The following is a 17,422-nucleotide window of genomic DNA, read 5'->3' as shown; positions in this document are numbered from 1 at the left end:
TAACTTACTGAAATCACTGTAACATGCTTTTGGTTATTGGAGCTACTCAGGTCTCTTCTTCCTCCCACCTGTTATTTAAGCTTCAAAGAAGAGAGAAGCTTCAGTAATAGGTTAAACTGAAAGTTATTTTATACACAAGAATGAGACTCCTTTAGTCCAGGCATCTGGATTTCCTTGAGTTTTAAATTCACCTATGCGGGACTGCAGAAACTGATACAAACTTCCTTGAAATCCAGTGACGATGGAAGGAAGCCAGGTTTGTCCTTTGGCTCTTTCTGAGGCTCCTTCTTACCTGTAACCCCAGATGGCGCTGAATCCTTGCCCTCTCTGTGGCTGGTGATGGCATTGTAACTTAGCAATATGTACTGGGGTTGAGGAACTATCACTTGTTTGGGGGGGCAAAAATGCTATTTTATGGAGACAGTGATTCTTGGATAACAAGGGACTGCAGTGGTCAAATTTGGTTCTGGCATTATGTCTTTCTTTTTCTTTCTTTCTTTTTTTCTTATGTTTTTCTAAAGTGGTTTACACTGCAGATGCTTATATGTCCTGCACAGCCTCGGAGGCCTGGAAAAGCAGAATACCTGGGCTAGGAGCCATTCAGGGTTAGAGGTGCTGAAGGGGCTAGGCTTGGGCCAGCAGCAGCTCCTGTAGGAGGCCCCAGGGCAAGGCTGTACAAGTGACATGAATACCAGACCCAGAGAGATGTCCTCTGGTCCCTCTCCTTTTGTTTTTTTAGGTGGTGGGAGATGTGGACTTCCACTCTGGATATTTTATGAAATTTAACTTCTCAGGAAGAAGAGAGGATGTCTGTGTTAGAGGGAGTTAATTTTTTCTGCGTGAATAAGTGACGGCTCGACCTATGAGAAGATCCATAGTGATCAGTTTATAGATTGTGTCAAGTTTCAGGAATTTTGGTTTTGCTGGCAAGGCAATGAATCTGCTGGGTTACCATGGGTACTCAATTTAGAATTCTAACTATAGACTTAATAAGATTTAATGGGAAATAGAAAACAGTGATTTAGTTTATATGGCACAGTGCCTACCTCAAGGTAGTACTTACAAAGTTTTCACTTAATGCATAAAGGAACAAATGAGATGAAGGCATCAGTAATTCTTTTTTTGTTTTTGCATCAGTAATTCTTAACCAGGCATGGGTGTCCAATCAGAATTGCCTCTTCTACTTTCACCTGTGCTCTGTCTGCATCACCACCTCACCTTAGAGATTCCAATTTACTTTTTTTCAAGTGTCATGACCCTGCCTCCCCATTCCCACTGTCAGTTTTGAAAATCTTTGCAAAGGGGGTGATATTCTTTTCATGTGCTTTTTGGAGAGCGAAAATGTTAGGATCCAGTTACATGGATTCTGAGGGTACCCAGCCTGGTAGCTGACAAGAAATGCTGATTAAATTTTAATCAGAAGGCTGAAGACAGACGTGCAAATAATGCTAAGTATATAGTTAAAAAATTCTTCCCAACATTTTAACTGTTTTTGATTTTCATCAGATACCCAATTTCTCTCCCCAGTTGCTCAAAAAGGAAAAATTCTCACAGGTATTTTAACCGGGGGAGATTTCTAAATGCTCCAGCCTCGATGTACACCAGGTTTTTTGTGTTCTGGATCAGTCTGTAAAAAGAAAAGGAGCAGTTTAAGAAATATGTATTGTTTGGAATGTACAAGACCGTAGTTTGTCAGAAGATGCTGCCTAGAAATGGCATCAATAAAAATCAAGTGACTTCTGTATGCTTGAGAGGAGCTTCTGAGAGCCTGGGGAATGAAAACTACATGGTGGAGGCCACTTGGCTCTTGCCAGTAAGCTCTGCTCTCAACCTCTTTCTGAGGCAGGTATAAACATCATAGCTGGGAGTCTGTTCCACCCCTACTCAGTGACACAGCACCAACTTCCAGGACCCCTGACCAAGTGGATCCTACCCCACCATGAGCCTGCACACTGGCGGTGATGGGAGAGTCCACTCCCAGGTCAGATGAGCAGACTGGCTACTCTCCCTTATAGGCAAACTGGTCTTCTTCAGACTGGGCTGGCATCCCCACTGACCAATGATCCAGACAGGCACTCAGTCTTTGGATCAGACCAGGGGCTTGGGTTTAGGGGAATTTTATGCTCATTGTTATAGATAATTTGTTGTGTGATGATGCACAGCTTCCTAACTTCCCTGAGCTAGTGTGACCTTCTATAAAATTAGAATAATAATATGCTCTCTTCCTCCCTCATAGGTTGGTATGTAATGAGTAATAGAATAGCTAGAGATAATGTAAGGAGGGCTTTGTAAAGTATAAAAGTATAGCCATAACTCCACAGTGGTGTAATGGCCCTTCTCCCTACTTCTCCAGTGACTTTGACCCTTTGAGAAGTAGCCACAGTTGCCTGTCTACTCTGGATTCAAGGTCAGTAGATGCCTTTGACTCTCTTACCTATGCCACAACCACCTGAAGAAATGATGATTACTCTTGTTCTACAGTGTGTTGGTTGTTTGGAGGGGTTCTGGAGTCAATTTGGTTTTAGTAATTGTATGACCTTGGATGCATCATTTAAAGCTCTGTTTCTTCATAGGGTACTTTTTGAGAAGTAAATGTGTGTTTCTGGTTCACAGTAGGGATTTAACCAGTGTTAATAATTATTAATATAGTTTATGAAGCAAGGATGTTGAATGATTTATCTCTAGTCACACAGCTATGAAGTAGCACAACTTGGAAGTGAACTCAGTTCTACAGACTCCGAGTCTAGTGTTCATCCCCCGCTTACTAGAGTTACCCACCATTGGTACCTATTTCCACCTTTTATGTCCTTTCGATTCTTTGGAGGGGAGTGATGTTTCACTGTAATTATTTTTACAACAACTTAGTCAAGCCATTGTGGATCATATAAAGTATTATGTAGGTAGAGTGGAAGGAACTTTTAAAGAGCTTTTGGGGTCTGATTTAAACTACTCATCCATACATTCCCTCACTCGACAAACATTTATTAAGTACCTATGTGTGTCAGGCATTGTTTAGGTACTGGGGCTACAGCTGTATGTTAGGTCCATACAGCCTGTATGGACCTAACATCCTAGTCTCAGGGCCTTCCCTTGGAAAGTCCATAAACTTTCCCTTAGAGCATTTTATTTTTCTTTCTGTTGCATCATGAGAAATTTATTTATCTTAAGCTATTCTGGTGGTTCTCAGTATAAGCTGTGCTTTATTATGACAGGCAGGTTTCTTGGTCTAGGATAGTACTGTCATTTATAATGGTGATGACCACTTCTACCCTTCACTTCCCTACCCCCTTTCCACAAATTCTACTTCATAGCCAAGTCCAGACTATAAATCTGCATTTGAATATCCATTATTTTGGATTTCCCCATAATCAGTTGATGAGGTATTCTCACCTCCCTGAGTATATTGTCATCTCCTGGGGAAGGTTTATTTTTTATCCTCTGTATTCCAGCAGCACTTGACCCTTGATTGGACACATGGCAGGTACTCACATTCTTATCAGTTATTCTCTTTAGATAATTGCTAATTGGACCATTCATAGGGAGGCCTTGTGGTGTGGTGGGAAACGCATGAGCTTTGAAGAAAGACAGGCCAGGGTGGAATCTCAGCCCTGCCATTGTGCCACACTGGTAGAGTTACTGACCTCTCTGGGCCTCCATTCCTTCCCTTGAACAACAGGGATAATGACCCCACTTCGCAGGGGAACTGTGAGGATTAACACAACCTCAAGGAAATAAATGCCAGACATAAGTGCGTGGAAAACGTTTGTTGCTAATATCCTTCCCCTTCTCTTAACTTTCAAAAGTCCTATGCAGGTGACATTTTTTAGAAGTTCAGATTTGAGTCAAATAAGGCAGCAGTAAGAAGCCTGGTTTGGGAGTCACATGACCCAATTCCTGGCCCCAACTCTAACACCAACTTATTGTGTGACATCAGGCAAGTCAGTTACCCTCTTTGGATCATCAGTTCATCACCTGAAAACTGATTTGAGCCATTCACCCATCTTTTTTGTATATTGGAGGAAAATAATAATTTGGAAAGAACTGTTTTTAAATATCAACTCTAAAACATTACAATAACAAAAAGGACACACATGTCCAACACAGGGTTTTACATGGATTTCTAGGAATCATTTACTAAATAAATGAAGATGCCCAAACAGTGCTCAATGAACTAATTCATGATCTCTAAGCTCCTTTTCAAATTTCCCCGCTATCCCAGGTACTTCATACCCTCCCTTCCATAAGGTAAGACCTAGTCGGCAGGACTCCACAATGTCAATTTTAATTTCCAACTTTGTGTTGTGATGTTTCAGAGTTTATACAGCTCCCAGGGAGAAGCAGTTGTCACCATGGCAACCTTCAGGCCACTGCAGTGAGAGAAATTAGTGCCTGCCCAGACCTAGTAATTGCTGTGGTCTTTTCCTCTTGGATTCCTAGCAGTGGATGCTTGGATACAAATACTGAGTGGGTTCCAGCCAGCAAGGATAATAGTGTACAGCAATAAACTATCTGTTAACTGATGCTTACATTTCAGACAAATTGAAGAGGTTGTCAAAGGCATTAGCTTCTATCTTTTCCAGAGAATCACTTTGAGAGATTTCACTAGGGGAGAGAAAAAAAAAAGAAAGAAAGAAAGGAAGAAAGAAACGTAAAAGAAATGACCATGCATGCATCATAATAACCTGTGTGTGTGACCCAACAACTGGGGCTCCAGTGTGTCCTATTAAAAAAGAACAGGGATGCCTCCCACTGTCCTCACGTCATAAAGTGCTATCATCTCCCTTTAGGAGCATTGACGGGCATCTATAACCCAGGTGCAGTTGAAATGCAGGTTTCAGTAGCCCCTCTTTATGTGACAGGGCTTTTTTCTTGTTTATGTATGACTCAGAGCTCCAGATTGTTAGAAGTAGACAGGTCTTTTGAGAAAATCTAATCAGATTCCCTTCTATGACAGCTTTGGAAACACACTTTCCAGAGAGGCAAAAAATGCTTATGGGCAGGTTCAGGACAAGGACCAGGATGTCCGAATTCCCAGCTCCGTCACTCTAGTGAGGTTTTAATTTGGGTTGCAACTCATTGTTTCATAACTCTTTTTCCTTTTCCCCTAATTCTTCTCTGAGGCAATTGCAAGGTGGTAATTTCAGAATGTAGTATCATTTTTGGATTGTAACTGTCTGTTTCTTTGACTTTTTTCCTTTTACCAAATGGAGGACAAGGAGTATGTCCTGTCCGCTTCAGAAACTGTGCTGACTTCATAGTGCATGGTGAATAGAGTATGAATGAACGGATGGGTGGATTAATGAACGGAATCTATTTTTTTTTTTTAAAGATTTTATGTACTTACTTATTTTAGAGAGTGAGAATGAATGGCAGGCAGGGCAGAGGGAGAGGCAGAGAATCCCAAGCAGACTCCATGCTGAGCATAGAGCCCTATGTGAAGCTTGATCTCACAATCCTGAGATCTCAACCTGAGCCAAAACCAGGAGTTGGGAGCCCAACCAACAGAGCATCCCAGGCATCCCTGAATGGATTTTTTAAAAAGACACAAACGTAAAGGAGCTAGGCTTGCCATATACCATCCCAGGCATGCAGGGAATGTCAATGTTACCCTAAAATCCCAACATAAGCTACCATTTGCTGCCAGCTGAGAAAAAAATCTCAAATTCACAAATTGTACATTTGAGTGTTTCTAAGGTTAACGTTCGCTGAAGCCTTCAGACTCGAGAGCTTTAGTCCACAGAAAGGCTGAGCCTAAGGCAGTTAATGTCTTTTATGAACAACACGGTAATGGATTGTTCCTGGACTGATTCATTTTATTTGTACCTAATGGTTTGTTTCTTTAGCTGTGGCTGCTTTTCTCATGAGGAGGTCTAACGCATTAAAAGTTGTCAAAACTCAGCATTTAAACTTGAGAGCAGAAGAGTAAGGGTTAGGTTAAAGGAAACTGACATTCTGTAATTCTTGGGGAATTATTTTTAATATCCTCATTGCTTGCTAATACCCTAAAGAGCAGTCAGAGATTCCCCAAGGAGCCAGGATTGATGATGCAGCATCTTTAGTGATGTAAACTGGCCTTGAAAGCCCCATGGATTGTTAAGATCAGAGATGCTCTCTAGGAACTAAATGGCCTTTGAGGTCCTTTCACATGGGCTGACATTAGGAGGATGCTGAAAAACCAGACTCCTGAGAAAGTTCTCTCTCATGTATGCTGTCTTGTGCCCTAGAGGCTGAGACCGGGAGAAAGGATTGAAGTTACATCTGACAGAAATGTGAGATCATGCTGTATTATCGGGTTGCTTTATACTTTTGATGAAGGCCTTTTATCAATACAGCTATAAATACTGTGTTTTTGTCATATACTTATTATATTTTAGATATAAAGATTATCTTCTGATGCACAATAAACCTCCAACACATTTTCTTCTGTGTGGGTGTTATCTAAAAATGTGACACAAGGGAATAACTGCTGTAGCAGAAGGAGAATTTTTATGATTAGAATCTATTTTCTTCTCTACTTGAGAAGTTTATCATCACTTATCAAAATGCATTCAGTTCATTGAAGCAAGGTTAATTATCTGGAATTTAATGACTCTTGAAAATCATACTTTTCTTCAGAGGTCCCTAGATATTATTTGTATTATAAAGATAACAATACTGGGGTTTCTTTAACACGGTTCCTCTCCTAGAAAAATTATCCCTTTTCAACTATGTTTTCTCTTACAAAAATTTTATTATTCCAATTACGAATGTCTTTTGATACACAGTATCTTACTTACATTTTTATGACCTCATTAAGCCCTCTGAAAGCTTGAGATGGGATTAGTTTGATAGGGAGATAGTTGAGTGATCTAGAAAAGAAGAAAGGAAAGCCAAGAGTTTAATATTTAAGACTGGGTACCTTTTAAGTTCATGAATAAAACGTGTGTGTGTGTGTGTAGGTTGCATGTGTGCATGTGTGCTTAACTACATGTAACTCCAGAGTTCCAACATATCAGATGTAGAATTCCAACATATCGATAAAGAGATGTGCCAAGACTCACTTTTGGTCTTTATCAAGGAGTATGTTATTTTGTAAGTAAGATCCCAAACTTTGGGCTCAGACACACCTGGGTTCAAATCTCCATTCTCCCATTACCTGGCCAGTTGATCCTGAGGATGTTATGTAAGCCCTCTATTTTGGTTTATTCATCTATTAAAAGAATAATAATTCCTCCTTCACAGGGTGGTTATGAGGATTAATCAAGATAAGCCATGCAAAGAACAGGGCTTGGGCACCAAGTAAAGAGCTGATAAAATCATTCGAAGATGGCCCCATAGGCCTGGCTGGGAAGATGGAAAATAAACTGTCTTGAGAAAAGTAGAGAAGTAACTGGTGAAAATACAATTGGAAACCAGGCAGGCAGAGAAGGGAAGATTCTAGGAACTAGGAACATGTTTCTGTTTTGATCTATACCATCTTCCCCAGACAGCCCCCTTCAGCATCCTCCCCTCCAGACCATGGGACTGCTATGATAGCTCAATCACATAGGCATCTCATGCCATTTTGAGGGAACATCTACAGGGCATTCCGTTCAGTCACTCACATGTATTCAGAGGAACAATCCGAGTGTTCTTGAATTGAGACAAAAGTTACGCATTACATAAAAGTTGAGAAAAGAGCAATTCTTCAGCGATAGCAAAAGCAGGATAGGATGATGTGTGCCTGCTGGAGTTAAGACATCTCAGATGAAAGCATCTGCAAAGAGGGGTGAATGTTCAGTCAGCATCAAGCATATACAGTGGTTCAGGGTTTTGGACCAAGCACTCGCAGAGGTGGGGGAGTGAACAAGGACATTTCAGGTGGGAAGTGAGTATCAGGAATAAGAAAGTAGAGGTGGGAGATGCTGTCAAGCGGACTGTCGTGGTTGCCGGAAAGAACACCTTCTGCATCAGAAGTGTATTTGAATCAGGGAGATGTCTTACGGTCTCAGAAGGGACTTGCTACTGGTATAAGGTGCTATGTGAGTTGTGCACACCCGCCTATAACCTTATTTTATCCACTCAACAATGGTGTAAGGTGGGTATTTCCCTTTGATAGCAGAGGAAGTAGATCGAGACTCAGTAGCCTGAACAAAGTAGCATGACCAAGTGGACTGAGCCCAGATGTTCTTTCTATGGTGTGATATTGGGCCAAAGTATGTGACTCTTTACCCACTCTCTTTCTCTCCCCACCACAAACTTAACTGAGGAATAACGACAAATATAATTGTATATACTTAAAGTGTACAGTGTCGTGACTTGACATACACATACATTGTGGAATCATTACCAAGATTAAGAAAATTAACATATCTGTCACCTCACATAGTTAACTCTTTTTGGGAGAGGGTGAGGACATTTAAAATCTACTTTCATTAGATCCTCAGAACATAGTCTTATAACTCAAAGTTTGTGCCCTTTGATCTATAGCTCCTCATTTTCCCCTCTCTGCAGCCCCTGGCAACCATGATTCTCTTCTGTTTGTAGGAAACTGGCTGTTGTTGTTTTTAGATTCCACATATAAGTGATAACATACAGTATTTGTCTTTTTCTGTTTGGCTTAGTTCACTTGGCATAAAGCCTTCCAGATGTGTCTATGCTATCATAAATGGCTTCTTTTTTATGGCTGAAAAATAGCCCTCTGTGTGTGTGTGTGTGTGTGTGTGTGTGTGTGTATTTACCACATTTAAAAAATGTATTCATTAATTTTATGAATAATAATTAATTAATCCATGAATTCATTAATAATTGATTAATTCAACCTTTGGTTGTTTCTATATATCTTGGCTGTTACTACTGGAATGAACATGGGATGCAGATATCTCTTAAGAGATGGTGATTTCATTTCCTTCAGGTCTGTACAGGTAACCCACTCTCTGTCAGTGAGCAAGGTGGAGGAACAGGCATTGTAATCTTATTTCTCTTGATAAGAGAAATGCTGCATTCTCTCAATTTCTCCTACAGAGCATCTTACCCATAGTTCTTCTCTAGGGACTAATGCAGAGAAATTTCATTTCAGAGATGCTTTTACTCAATAGTTTCTTAGAGATGGTACAACTTAGAAGAAGTAATCCAAACTTGATCCTCTGACTTTATTCCTGAAGACAGTCCCACCAAACACATTGTTCAATACCCAAACTTATTTAACAGGGCATTCAAGAAGAACAGGGACAGCAGGGGGAGAAATCTTCTTACGATAGCATGTTTGCTTCCTATATTTCTTCTGGAATCATGTCCGCTTGGCTTACTGATTAAAAACACAGTTTTATTGCTCTCTACACTGCCAAGTCAATAAATTTCCAGAAGAGAAAGCTGTATTCTACTGTACCCCATGCCACATCAATAAAACTGACAGCCAAATTCTGATTCCAGAATCTTTATTGCTGGGGATAATGCAGTACAGAACATATTTTGGAGAGTGTTTACATAAAAGCTTAAAACGAACCCTTCAGAGCTGTTTATTCATGCAAATGGAACCCAGAAGCTGGAGCCTCTCAGCAAGCAGCCTCCTCCTCAGAAAGGGAGCACAGTGTGGCTCCCAGGAGAGCAGTTTGGCTCAGGTTTGACCAGGGAAGTTGCCAGAGCTTTTGATTGATGGAGGGATGAGAGATGAGGAGCAAAGGTTGGACAGAAGTGAGAGAAGCTGTAGATCATGCACTGGCTGTCCCCAGAGACTACAGGACAGCCCTAGTGCACGATGAAATTTTGTAGTTGATGTTGATGCTGCTGATCAGGAAAGGCAGCCGTAATGAGAATAAAAATAAAGTTCCTACCATAAAGGAATAACTGAGCAACCAGCAGGTAACTTTGTGGATGTGGTTGGGGCGAGGATGAGGCCTGGGGGCCTGAGAATGGGGAGACAGGTGGGTGAGGCAGGTGTACTAAGCTTTTGCCACTAGATGTGTTCTCGTGAAGTGAGGGGCAGAATGTGGTTCTATGACTCCAAAGCTGTTTTTCCCACTGACTTACATTTTTATTTTAGAGATGTCATGTCTGCCTTCCTGATTCATCTTCAGTTGGTAGCAGTTTCTGAGCAGACGTTCCAATAACCATTTGAATGTACTGCCTTTGAAGGTGCTCCTTCTCTGATGGGTGCTTTTGTGAGGCCAGAAACTTTTAGCAATGTGAACAACTGTCTCCATAATAGCCCTGTGATTCTTCTCCGGTATACATCCCAGAGAAATTCTGACAGTGATACTTAAGGGAACCAGTTTAAGGATGTCCTTCATGGCACTGTGGCAGCAGGGGGTAGGATGCAAACTGAGCGTCCATTACTGAGTGGGACAATGGTAGTGTGGGCAGCACGTACCTAAGTCATAGGTCAGCAGCTAGAAGCAAGAGTCTAAAGGCACACAGAACAGCCTGTGTGGATCTTAGAATCATGGTACTGAGAGCAACAAGTAAGAAATTCATGACATAAAATCCTACTTGCCGAATTAAAAAGTATACACATACAAAACATTAGCTATTTTAAGAGAAAATAGCTCAGCAGATATTAGGATCCTTGCTTATGGCAAGTTGAAAGGAAGTGAGAGAGGGGATGAAATGAATAACTGAAAGCAGAGTGACTTTGAATGGACCAGTGATGATGTTGCTTGCATGAAGAAGTGTGATCGACCTAACCCTCTGTATCTGAGAGACAAAAAAAGAAAAAGAATGAAAGTTCTGTTTTGATGTATTGAGTCCTCCCTTGCTTTCCTTCCCTCTCCCCTTCCTTCTTTTCTTCTTTTCTGGTTTTGAAATTAGGCCCATGTGTAGTCCAAGAGTTTTATGAACTTCAGGAACTTCTGTGGAAAAGCCTAGTCAATATCATTTGCTGTAGAGCAGCAGCCAAGGAGAACTGGGGACAAAGGATCAAGGGCAAGGGCAGTTCAGCAGCTCCACTGTCCAGGGTCAAGAAAGGAAATGAAAGCTATGCGTAAAGCAAAGACAAATAAAAGAGGGGCAGAGCCTTTTCTGTCTCAGACAAGGAATGTGACAGTCCTAAACTAGGCAGCTCAGATGGTAGTAAAGAGCCAGGCTACTGGGCAAATGTAAGGCTGAACTTGTAGGGTCGAGAGTTCCGTCTGCCTCCTAAATAGTCCATGAGATGTTTCAGGAAGTTCATGGTGGGGGGCAGCCCAGCTACTTATTTTTATTACATTTCACAGCCTTTCCCTTTTCCTTTCCTTTTCTTTCCTTTCCTTCTTCCTATATGACACTTTGATTTTTAAATGAATGGATGATACACCATGGGCGATACTTGGATTAGAGCCAAATCCCACTTTGCCCAAGTGCCTGTGCTACAGATGTTGAAGCAAATACTTAGATAGGATGACAGAGTCTGCCTTAATTTCATCAAAGTCCATTTTTTCATAAATCCTGTCTGGAATTCTCCAGTCTTTCCAGTTATGGGCTAAAGTTGATGTAGGTTGAAACTAAACACTCACTCTAGTTCTGGCATCCTGTGATTGGTCATTTCTCTGGTGAAGTCCTGTGCCTTGCTACATTGTTTACACTAAACTTAACAATATTTGGAAGGCAGGAGTACACCTGTGATGTCTTGAATTATACTTGCTTCCTCTGACACCATGTTGGTGCTTGTTTTTGCCTTGAGTCCTTATCCTATGGCCTGCCTGGTCTCCCCAGAGTCCACCTAGGAGTGGAGCCCCTCTCACCCTTCTCCTCAGTCACCATATTCTGATCCCAGAAGAGTTCCTAACTGCTATCTGGTTAGGTTCATCATTGTAGCTCTCATTGCTGGGTTCTGACTTTCAATCTGGGCCCCCTGGCATAGACAGAGACTCTTTGTGGGGCGACCCGGTACAGGTTGGGTTAGTTCCTAGAGAGGATGCTGTGGTTTGGCTGCCAAAATCACCCTACTGGACTGAGGCACTCTTTCGCCCAGAGGGTGGGAAGGGGGACAGAGGAAGCTCCTAAATGGTTGTTTCCCTGGAATTACCCTCAGCCTAAGATTGCTACCTCATCCAAGATCACCTCTTCTCTCCTGGGCAGCATGCATCCGATGACTGGTCAATGCAGGGTGAGGGCCAGACCCCTTTGCCTCAAGGTCGGACTAGTCAGAAGGGCCATCCCACCTTCAGAGCTCCTTCCCATGCACTCTTTGACCTGGACACCTTCCCAGCCAACCCCAATTGCCAAGCCACCAGTGCATTTTGTGTCAGAACTCAGCACCAGGGGACAATTTACAGATAAGCAAATAGCATTTATATAAACTCAATCACCCTGAAAAGGATGCCATATTATCAGGTCCTCCTAATTGTTCCTAAGGTCTCCTGAATACTCATGAGGTAGGGCTTGAACCCTTCTTACTTTCTTCTTCAGGGTTTAAAAACACAGATGACCTTGGAAGGAACCAGTTTGCCCAGCTCACTGGCTTGTTAAGGAACACTCAACATAATGTTAGCTGATGAATTTCAGAGTCAGGAGGACTGTGTTCCCCCCTCAGTGAAATACAGGATTTAGAAATCCTTGCTTATAAAACCCTATCAGTTGGGATCCATTTGCATTATCAAAGGGCTCTTTGTCCTACAAAATAATTCTAAGGACAGTTCCTTTAAATAGCAAACTCCCTAGGTGAATGGAAAATACAGTTCCAATGGATGCACTCTCTCCTTTAAAAGACAGATTTCACATGAAGTCAATGACAACTGTAGGTTCCCCTCCTCCTCTTGGTCTTTAAAAGCTTGGATTGCATCAGGGTTTCCAAGGCAGGATCACCTTCTGAAGCCTGGGGGCTAAGCAGGGCCAGAAGAAGGTGAGAGCCTGGGAAAAAGTCTTGCACCAAATGGAGTCCCCAAAGACTGGGTGGAGTCCTAGGTATCCTGTCAGAGCCTTTACCTGTCCTTCTGCCCAGCATAGCAGAAATGAAATATTTTTATTCACTTCCTTCTAATTATCTAGAAAAGCCATCTATATTATCGATTTACGAAAGCTACAAACATCCTTCCGTCTTTCACAGACAATTAGTTTATTGCTAGAGCTATAGATCCTGAATTTTAAAATGCTACCAGATCAGAAGGAGGAAAAAAGAAATCCGAGATGCTCAAAGCTTTTTGCCTAATGAACTCATTGAAATAGGAGGCGGAAGCATTACCTTATTTAAAAGAATGTTAATGTTTTTGTATTTATTACATAAGACCTTGATCTAAATTCAACAGAGACTTAAGAATGTCTGTGTTCTTTTCAAAGCTGCTGGATAATTATAATAAACTTGCTTTCATCTTGGAATGAAATAAAAGTTTCCCCCTTTCTAAATGATTTTAAATCATTGAGTTTTCAAATGTATCGATCCACTTGGTAACTTCATTACTGGCTATGTCTTCATTTATTGGCCTCTTGTCTTCAACATTTACCTAGAGGGAGCTGAGATGTCAATATTACCTGAAATATGAAGTCAGTATAGATGGACAAGCAATTTGTTCAGTTTTACATCTGGAAATTTGGAATGCTCCTTAAAAATACATCGAGGTGGTTTTGACTGACCACTCTTTTAAACACTTCCTGTATTAGGCTCAAGGAATCAGAAGAAAGCGCTGCTGGCCAGTAATTTGGTTCAACCCCTCACTTTATAGACAAAGAAATCTTCAGCTAGGAAAAGCAAAATGATTTCCCTGAAACCATGTGGCAATTCTGTGGCAGATCTGGACTAGAACATAGGTCACTTTGTTCCCAGTCCAGTGCTGTGTCTTTCACTAATCAAAGCACACCAGCACTGTTCCTCTAGGGGTTTTGTTGATAGACTCTGCTAAACAATCCTCTGCTTCTCCGGTGAAAACATAGTCTTCTGACAGAACCATCAGCTTCTGGAGGGTATGTGCTCACAGTCTTCAACTTTGAAGATGCTGCTTAAATTCCTCTTCCTCCATGAGCCTACCAGAATGGGTTGTCTTTCTCTCTCGTACCCTCCTCAGCAAGAATGACTACTCAGTATTTTTTCCTCTCTCTGTACTATTAATTTGAGAATTTACCAGGTACCCCATTCATACCCCATATGAATGTTTCCTCTGTTCCACCACTGAACACCCATTCTCTATTGGACCCTGCCTTCACAAGGGTTTCTTGCTTCCAGCTCCTTTATTCCTTTCCTACTGCCAAATTTCTTGGGCATTCTTTTCTCCACTCTGACTAGTTCCTGACCTGGCTTCCCCTCACCCCACACTGGGTTTCCCCTAACAGGTCTTGATTGATCTTCCTGGTAACTCCCACCATGTTACTATCATACTCAATTATCTTCTCTTGGCCTGCCTACTATCTACACATGTCTCAGCCCTGTATTCATGCCCTTCAAATAAAGGTTTAAACTTCATTTGCCAGTCCTGTCACCCACTATTGCTCTCAAATAACCCACACACTCAACTTGCGCTGTCCAGTCAGGCAGCCACCAGCCACATGTGTCCATTAAGCCCTTGAAACACAGCAGATCTGAATTGAGATGCACTGAAAGTGTACCATATACACTGGAAATTTGGAAGCTGTTAAAGACTCAAAGAAAAAGAATATAAAGTATCTCATGAATAGCTTTTGTACTGATTACATGTTAAAATGATAATATTTTATACATGGAGATTAAATGAACGATTTCACTGAAATTGATTTCACTTTTTAAAAGCTCTTTAAACTTGGCTATTAGAAAATGAAGATCACACCTGTGACTGACGTTATATTTTTGCTGGACCGTGCCACTGTGGACAAATTACCCTATTGTGGTTCCTGAACTTGCCTCTCTCTTTTCTGCCTCTATTCACACTGTCTCCACCATCTGGCACATCCGCCCTTCTCTGTGGGGCAGCTTCTACCCTTGGTTAAAGGTCTCTCTCAGAGGCTCTGTACTTTCCAGAATATGCCGGCATTACCAATGGCATGTGCTTTCTCTCTGGAAGCAGTCTCGTGGGGGCAGTGATGACTAGACTCTGGAGCCAGACTACTTGCATTCAAATCACAGCTTCACTCATAAGATAATGATGATACTAACTACCCCAGTGATTTTTGAGATTAAATAAGGGATCACTTATATAGTACTAATATAGCATCTAGCACAAGATAAGAGCACAGTGAGTACTTCTAATCCACAGCTGCTTACTGCAAAGGATTCAAGCTAACGAAGTAACTTCTAGCGACAATTCTAACTTCCTTGTCAAGGGTAGGGGATTAGTGGGGGTGAGGGGCTGGTGGGTTCAGTACATTGGAATGGACTCTTCTATTTGTCATGTCATTTAATCTATAAAATATCTGTGACTTTTCCCTGACTCAACTCTCTGCTGATAATAGATAGGACAACTGAGAGGGAGGGTAAATATTCCCACTTGGTAACTTTCTTTTGGGATCAGGTATTTCTTACAGGTGTCACCTGACAACCCTTTTAAAAAATGATACAGAACAATTTTCCATTAAATGTTACAACCCTAGAGAACCACTCAGCAGAGCTCTCATTTGCTCACTGATTTTAAAAAGTTTAGTCAGTTGGAACCCTCCCATGGCGAAGTGTAATTTGGGTGACTCCTCTAAGACAGACTTTCTGGAGCACCCAAGAAGCTGTGAGGAGCTTATGAATTATAGTGTGAACCAAAATTTTCAAGAAGATTCCCTGGATAATAGATTTTCCAAGTCATTTGTGCAACAACTAAATTAAAGATATAAAGCCTCTGAGGAGAATGGTAAACACATCTAAGCCCTTACCTCAAAACCCATTTAAAGTTTTCTACAGACACAAAGCCAAATAACCCAATCTTTACCCCTTAAACTGAATTCTTCTAGCAATAATATAACATGACAAGAATAACTCTGGTAAATAAAATTACATGTTGAATTCTCCCCAGGGAATGTCTGCATCATCTGTAATCATTTCTCAAAAGTATTTTTTAGAAGCCGAGAATATTATGTTGTCAGGACAGTGACACTGAAGGTATGCTTCAGGAAACTCTTTCATTACAGGCTCCTGTTCCAGATACTTACAAACTTTTCTTTTTCTTTTTTTTTAAATAAGCCTGTAAAATCTGGTTGCAGCTGATATACCACATACTTTTAATTAATTTGAGGATAGATTTAAAGTGCCTGAAATGAGGCTCAGGCAGTTAAGTGTCTGCCTTTGGGTCAGGTCATGATCCCAGGGTCCTGGGATGGAGTCCAGCATCCTACTCCCTGCTCAGCAGGGAGTCTGCTTCTCCCTCTGCCCTCATCCTGCTCATTTCTCTCTCTCTCACCTTCTCAAATAAATAAATAAATAAAATCTTAAAAAAAAAATGAAGTGCCTGAAATTACTGGCATGAGTGCCTTCACTCTTTACCAGCTCCTCAGCTTTGGTGGATCCCAATTTGTGTGGTTATTTTGCTCAAAAATGCCCCTTCTGTAGAAGCGCCTCATTGCTGGTTGGGTCTGGGTGGAGCATCCCGCTGACTGTTGCTCCTTTGTTCTTGCCCAGGCAGATTCTCTCTCTTGGGAATTTCAAACTTGTGCTAGGACTGTGGAGCTGATTCATTGTAAAGGTGGAATCTAGAGGAATGGGAACTGACCTCTTGCTGCTAAAATGCCAGATGCTCTTGGGATCCTGCATATCTTTCGCCTTCCTCCTTGTTCTTCTGTTGGGTTAACCTCTGATGATTCAGTTGGTCAGAGCTGATTTCCGGTGCTTACAAATAAGAAAAGCCTTAACCGGAACTCTGCCTCTGTTTCCTGGGGGAAGTAAGCCTCCAATCATTGAGGACTCATAGCAGGGGGTGTGTGTGGTGGTCAGTGAGAGAGCAGAGGGCTCTGGACAGTGATTCACCAGTGGCTTCTCTAAGCCCGTGTCAGAGAGCAGGACCAGGCTTCTGGGATAACCGCACTGGTCTGGCTGTCCCCATAGAGAAAGAGACTCCGAGAACTACAGCTCAAGCCATGCCTCCACTGAAGTTTCTTCCTTACTCAGACTAGAAGCGATGACCCCCTATCCTGAACTCCTACCAGACTTGGTTTATAAGCTTCCTCACCTCCTGCCTTTCTCTGCAGTCATCTGAGAACTAGACCTCTCTCTCCTATGGCTGAAGACTAGAAGCTCTTGGAGGGCAGGGGCAGTGTCGATGGGTTCTGCATGTTGTCTTATACACTTCAGTATGTAACTCCCAGATGGTCAACAGATCTCTGTGTGTCAGCCGAAGCCTTGGGATGGGGAACGGAGAAAAGAAAGGACCCAGAATAGGTCAGATGCTCTAGCCGGATACACAGGACTAATCCTGTTGTACAGTAGAAAACAGCCTCTAATCAGGTGTTAGGAGGCATGTTTCAAAGGCAGCTCAGCCTGGGCTGAGAAGACTAGCATATCAGACTCCAGGCAATAATGAGCTCTGCTATTTTGAGATTCTAACTTATTCACCTTCCAGGTTGAGAAGACCTCGGGGGTCATTTTCTCTAATTAACACCTCCCGGG

General features: G+C 41.8%; 1 protein-coding gene across 1 annotated transcript in view; it reads right to left on the bottom strand.

The window, feature by feature from the left end:
• Positions 1-17,422, bottom strand: part of LHCGR (luteinizing hormone/choriogonadotropin receptor) — a 52,913-nt gene that overhangs the window by 28,317 nt on the left and 7,174 nt on the right. The window contains exons 2-4 of the mRNA XM_059407811.1: positions 6,777-6,848; positions 4,528-4,602; positions 1,553-1,627 (exon numbers count right to left, since the gene is read on the bottom strand). Coding sequence (XP_059263794.1) covers positions 1,553-1,627; positions 4,528-4,602; positions 6,777-6,848 — 222 coding nt within the window. The remainder of the gene's footprint in view (positions 1-1,552; positions 1,628-4,527; positions 4,603-6,776; positions 6,849-17,422) is intronic.

This window comes from Mustela nigripes, chromosome 7 (genome assembly GCF_022355385.1).
Source record: "Mustela nigripes isolate SB6536 chromosome 7, MUSNIG.SB6536, whole genome shotgun sequence".
In the NCBI taxonomy this organism is placed as follows: domain Eukaryota; kingdom Metazoa; phylum Chordata; class Mammalia; order Carnivora; family Mustelidae; genus Mustela; species Mustela nigripes.
The sequence above is the reverse complement of the archived record's forward strand: the minus strand, read 5'-3'. Positions and strand labels throughout refer to the sequence as shown.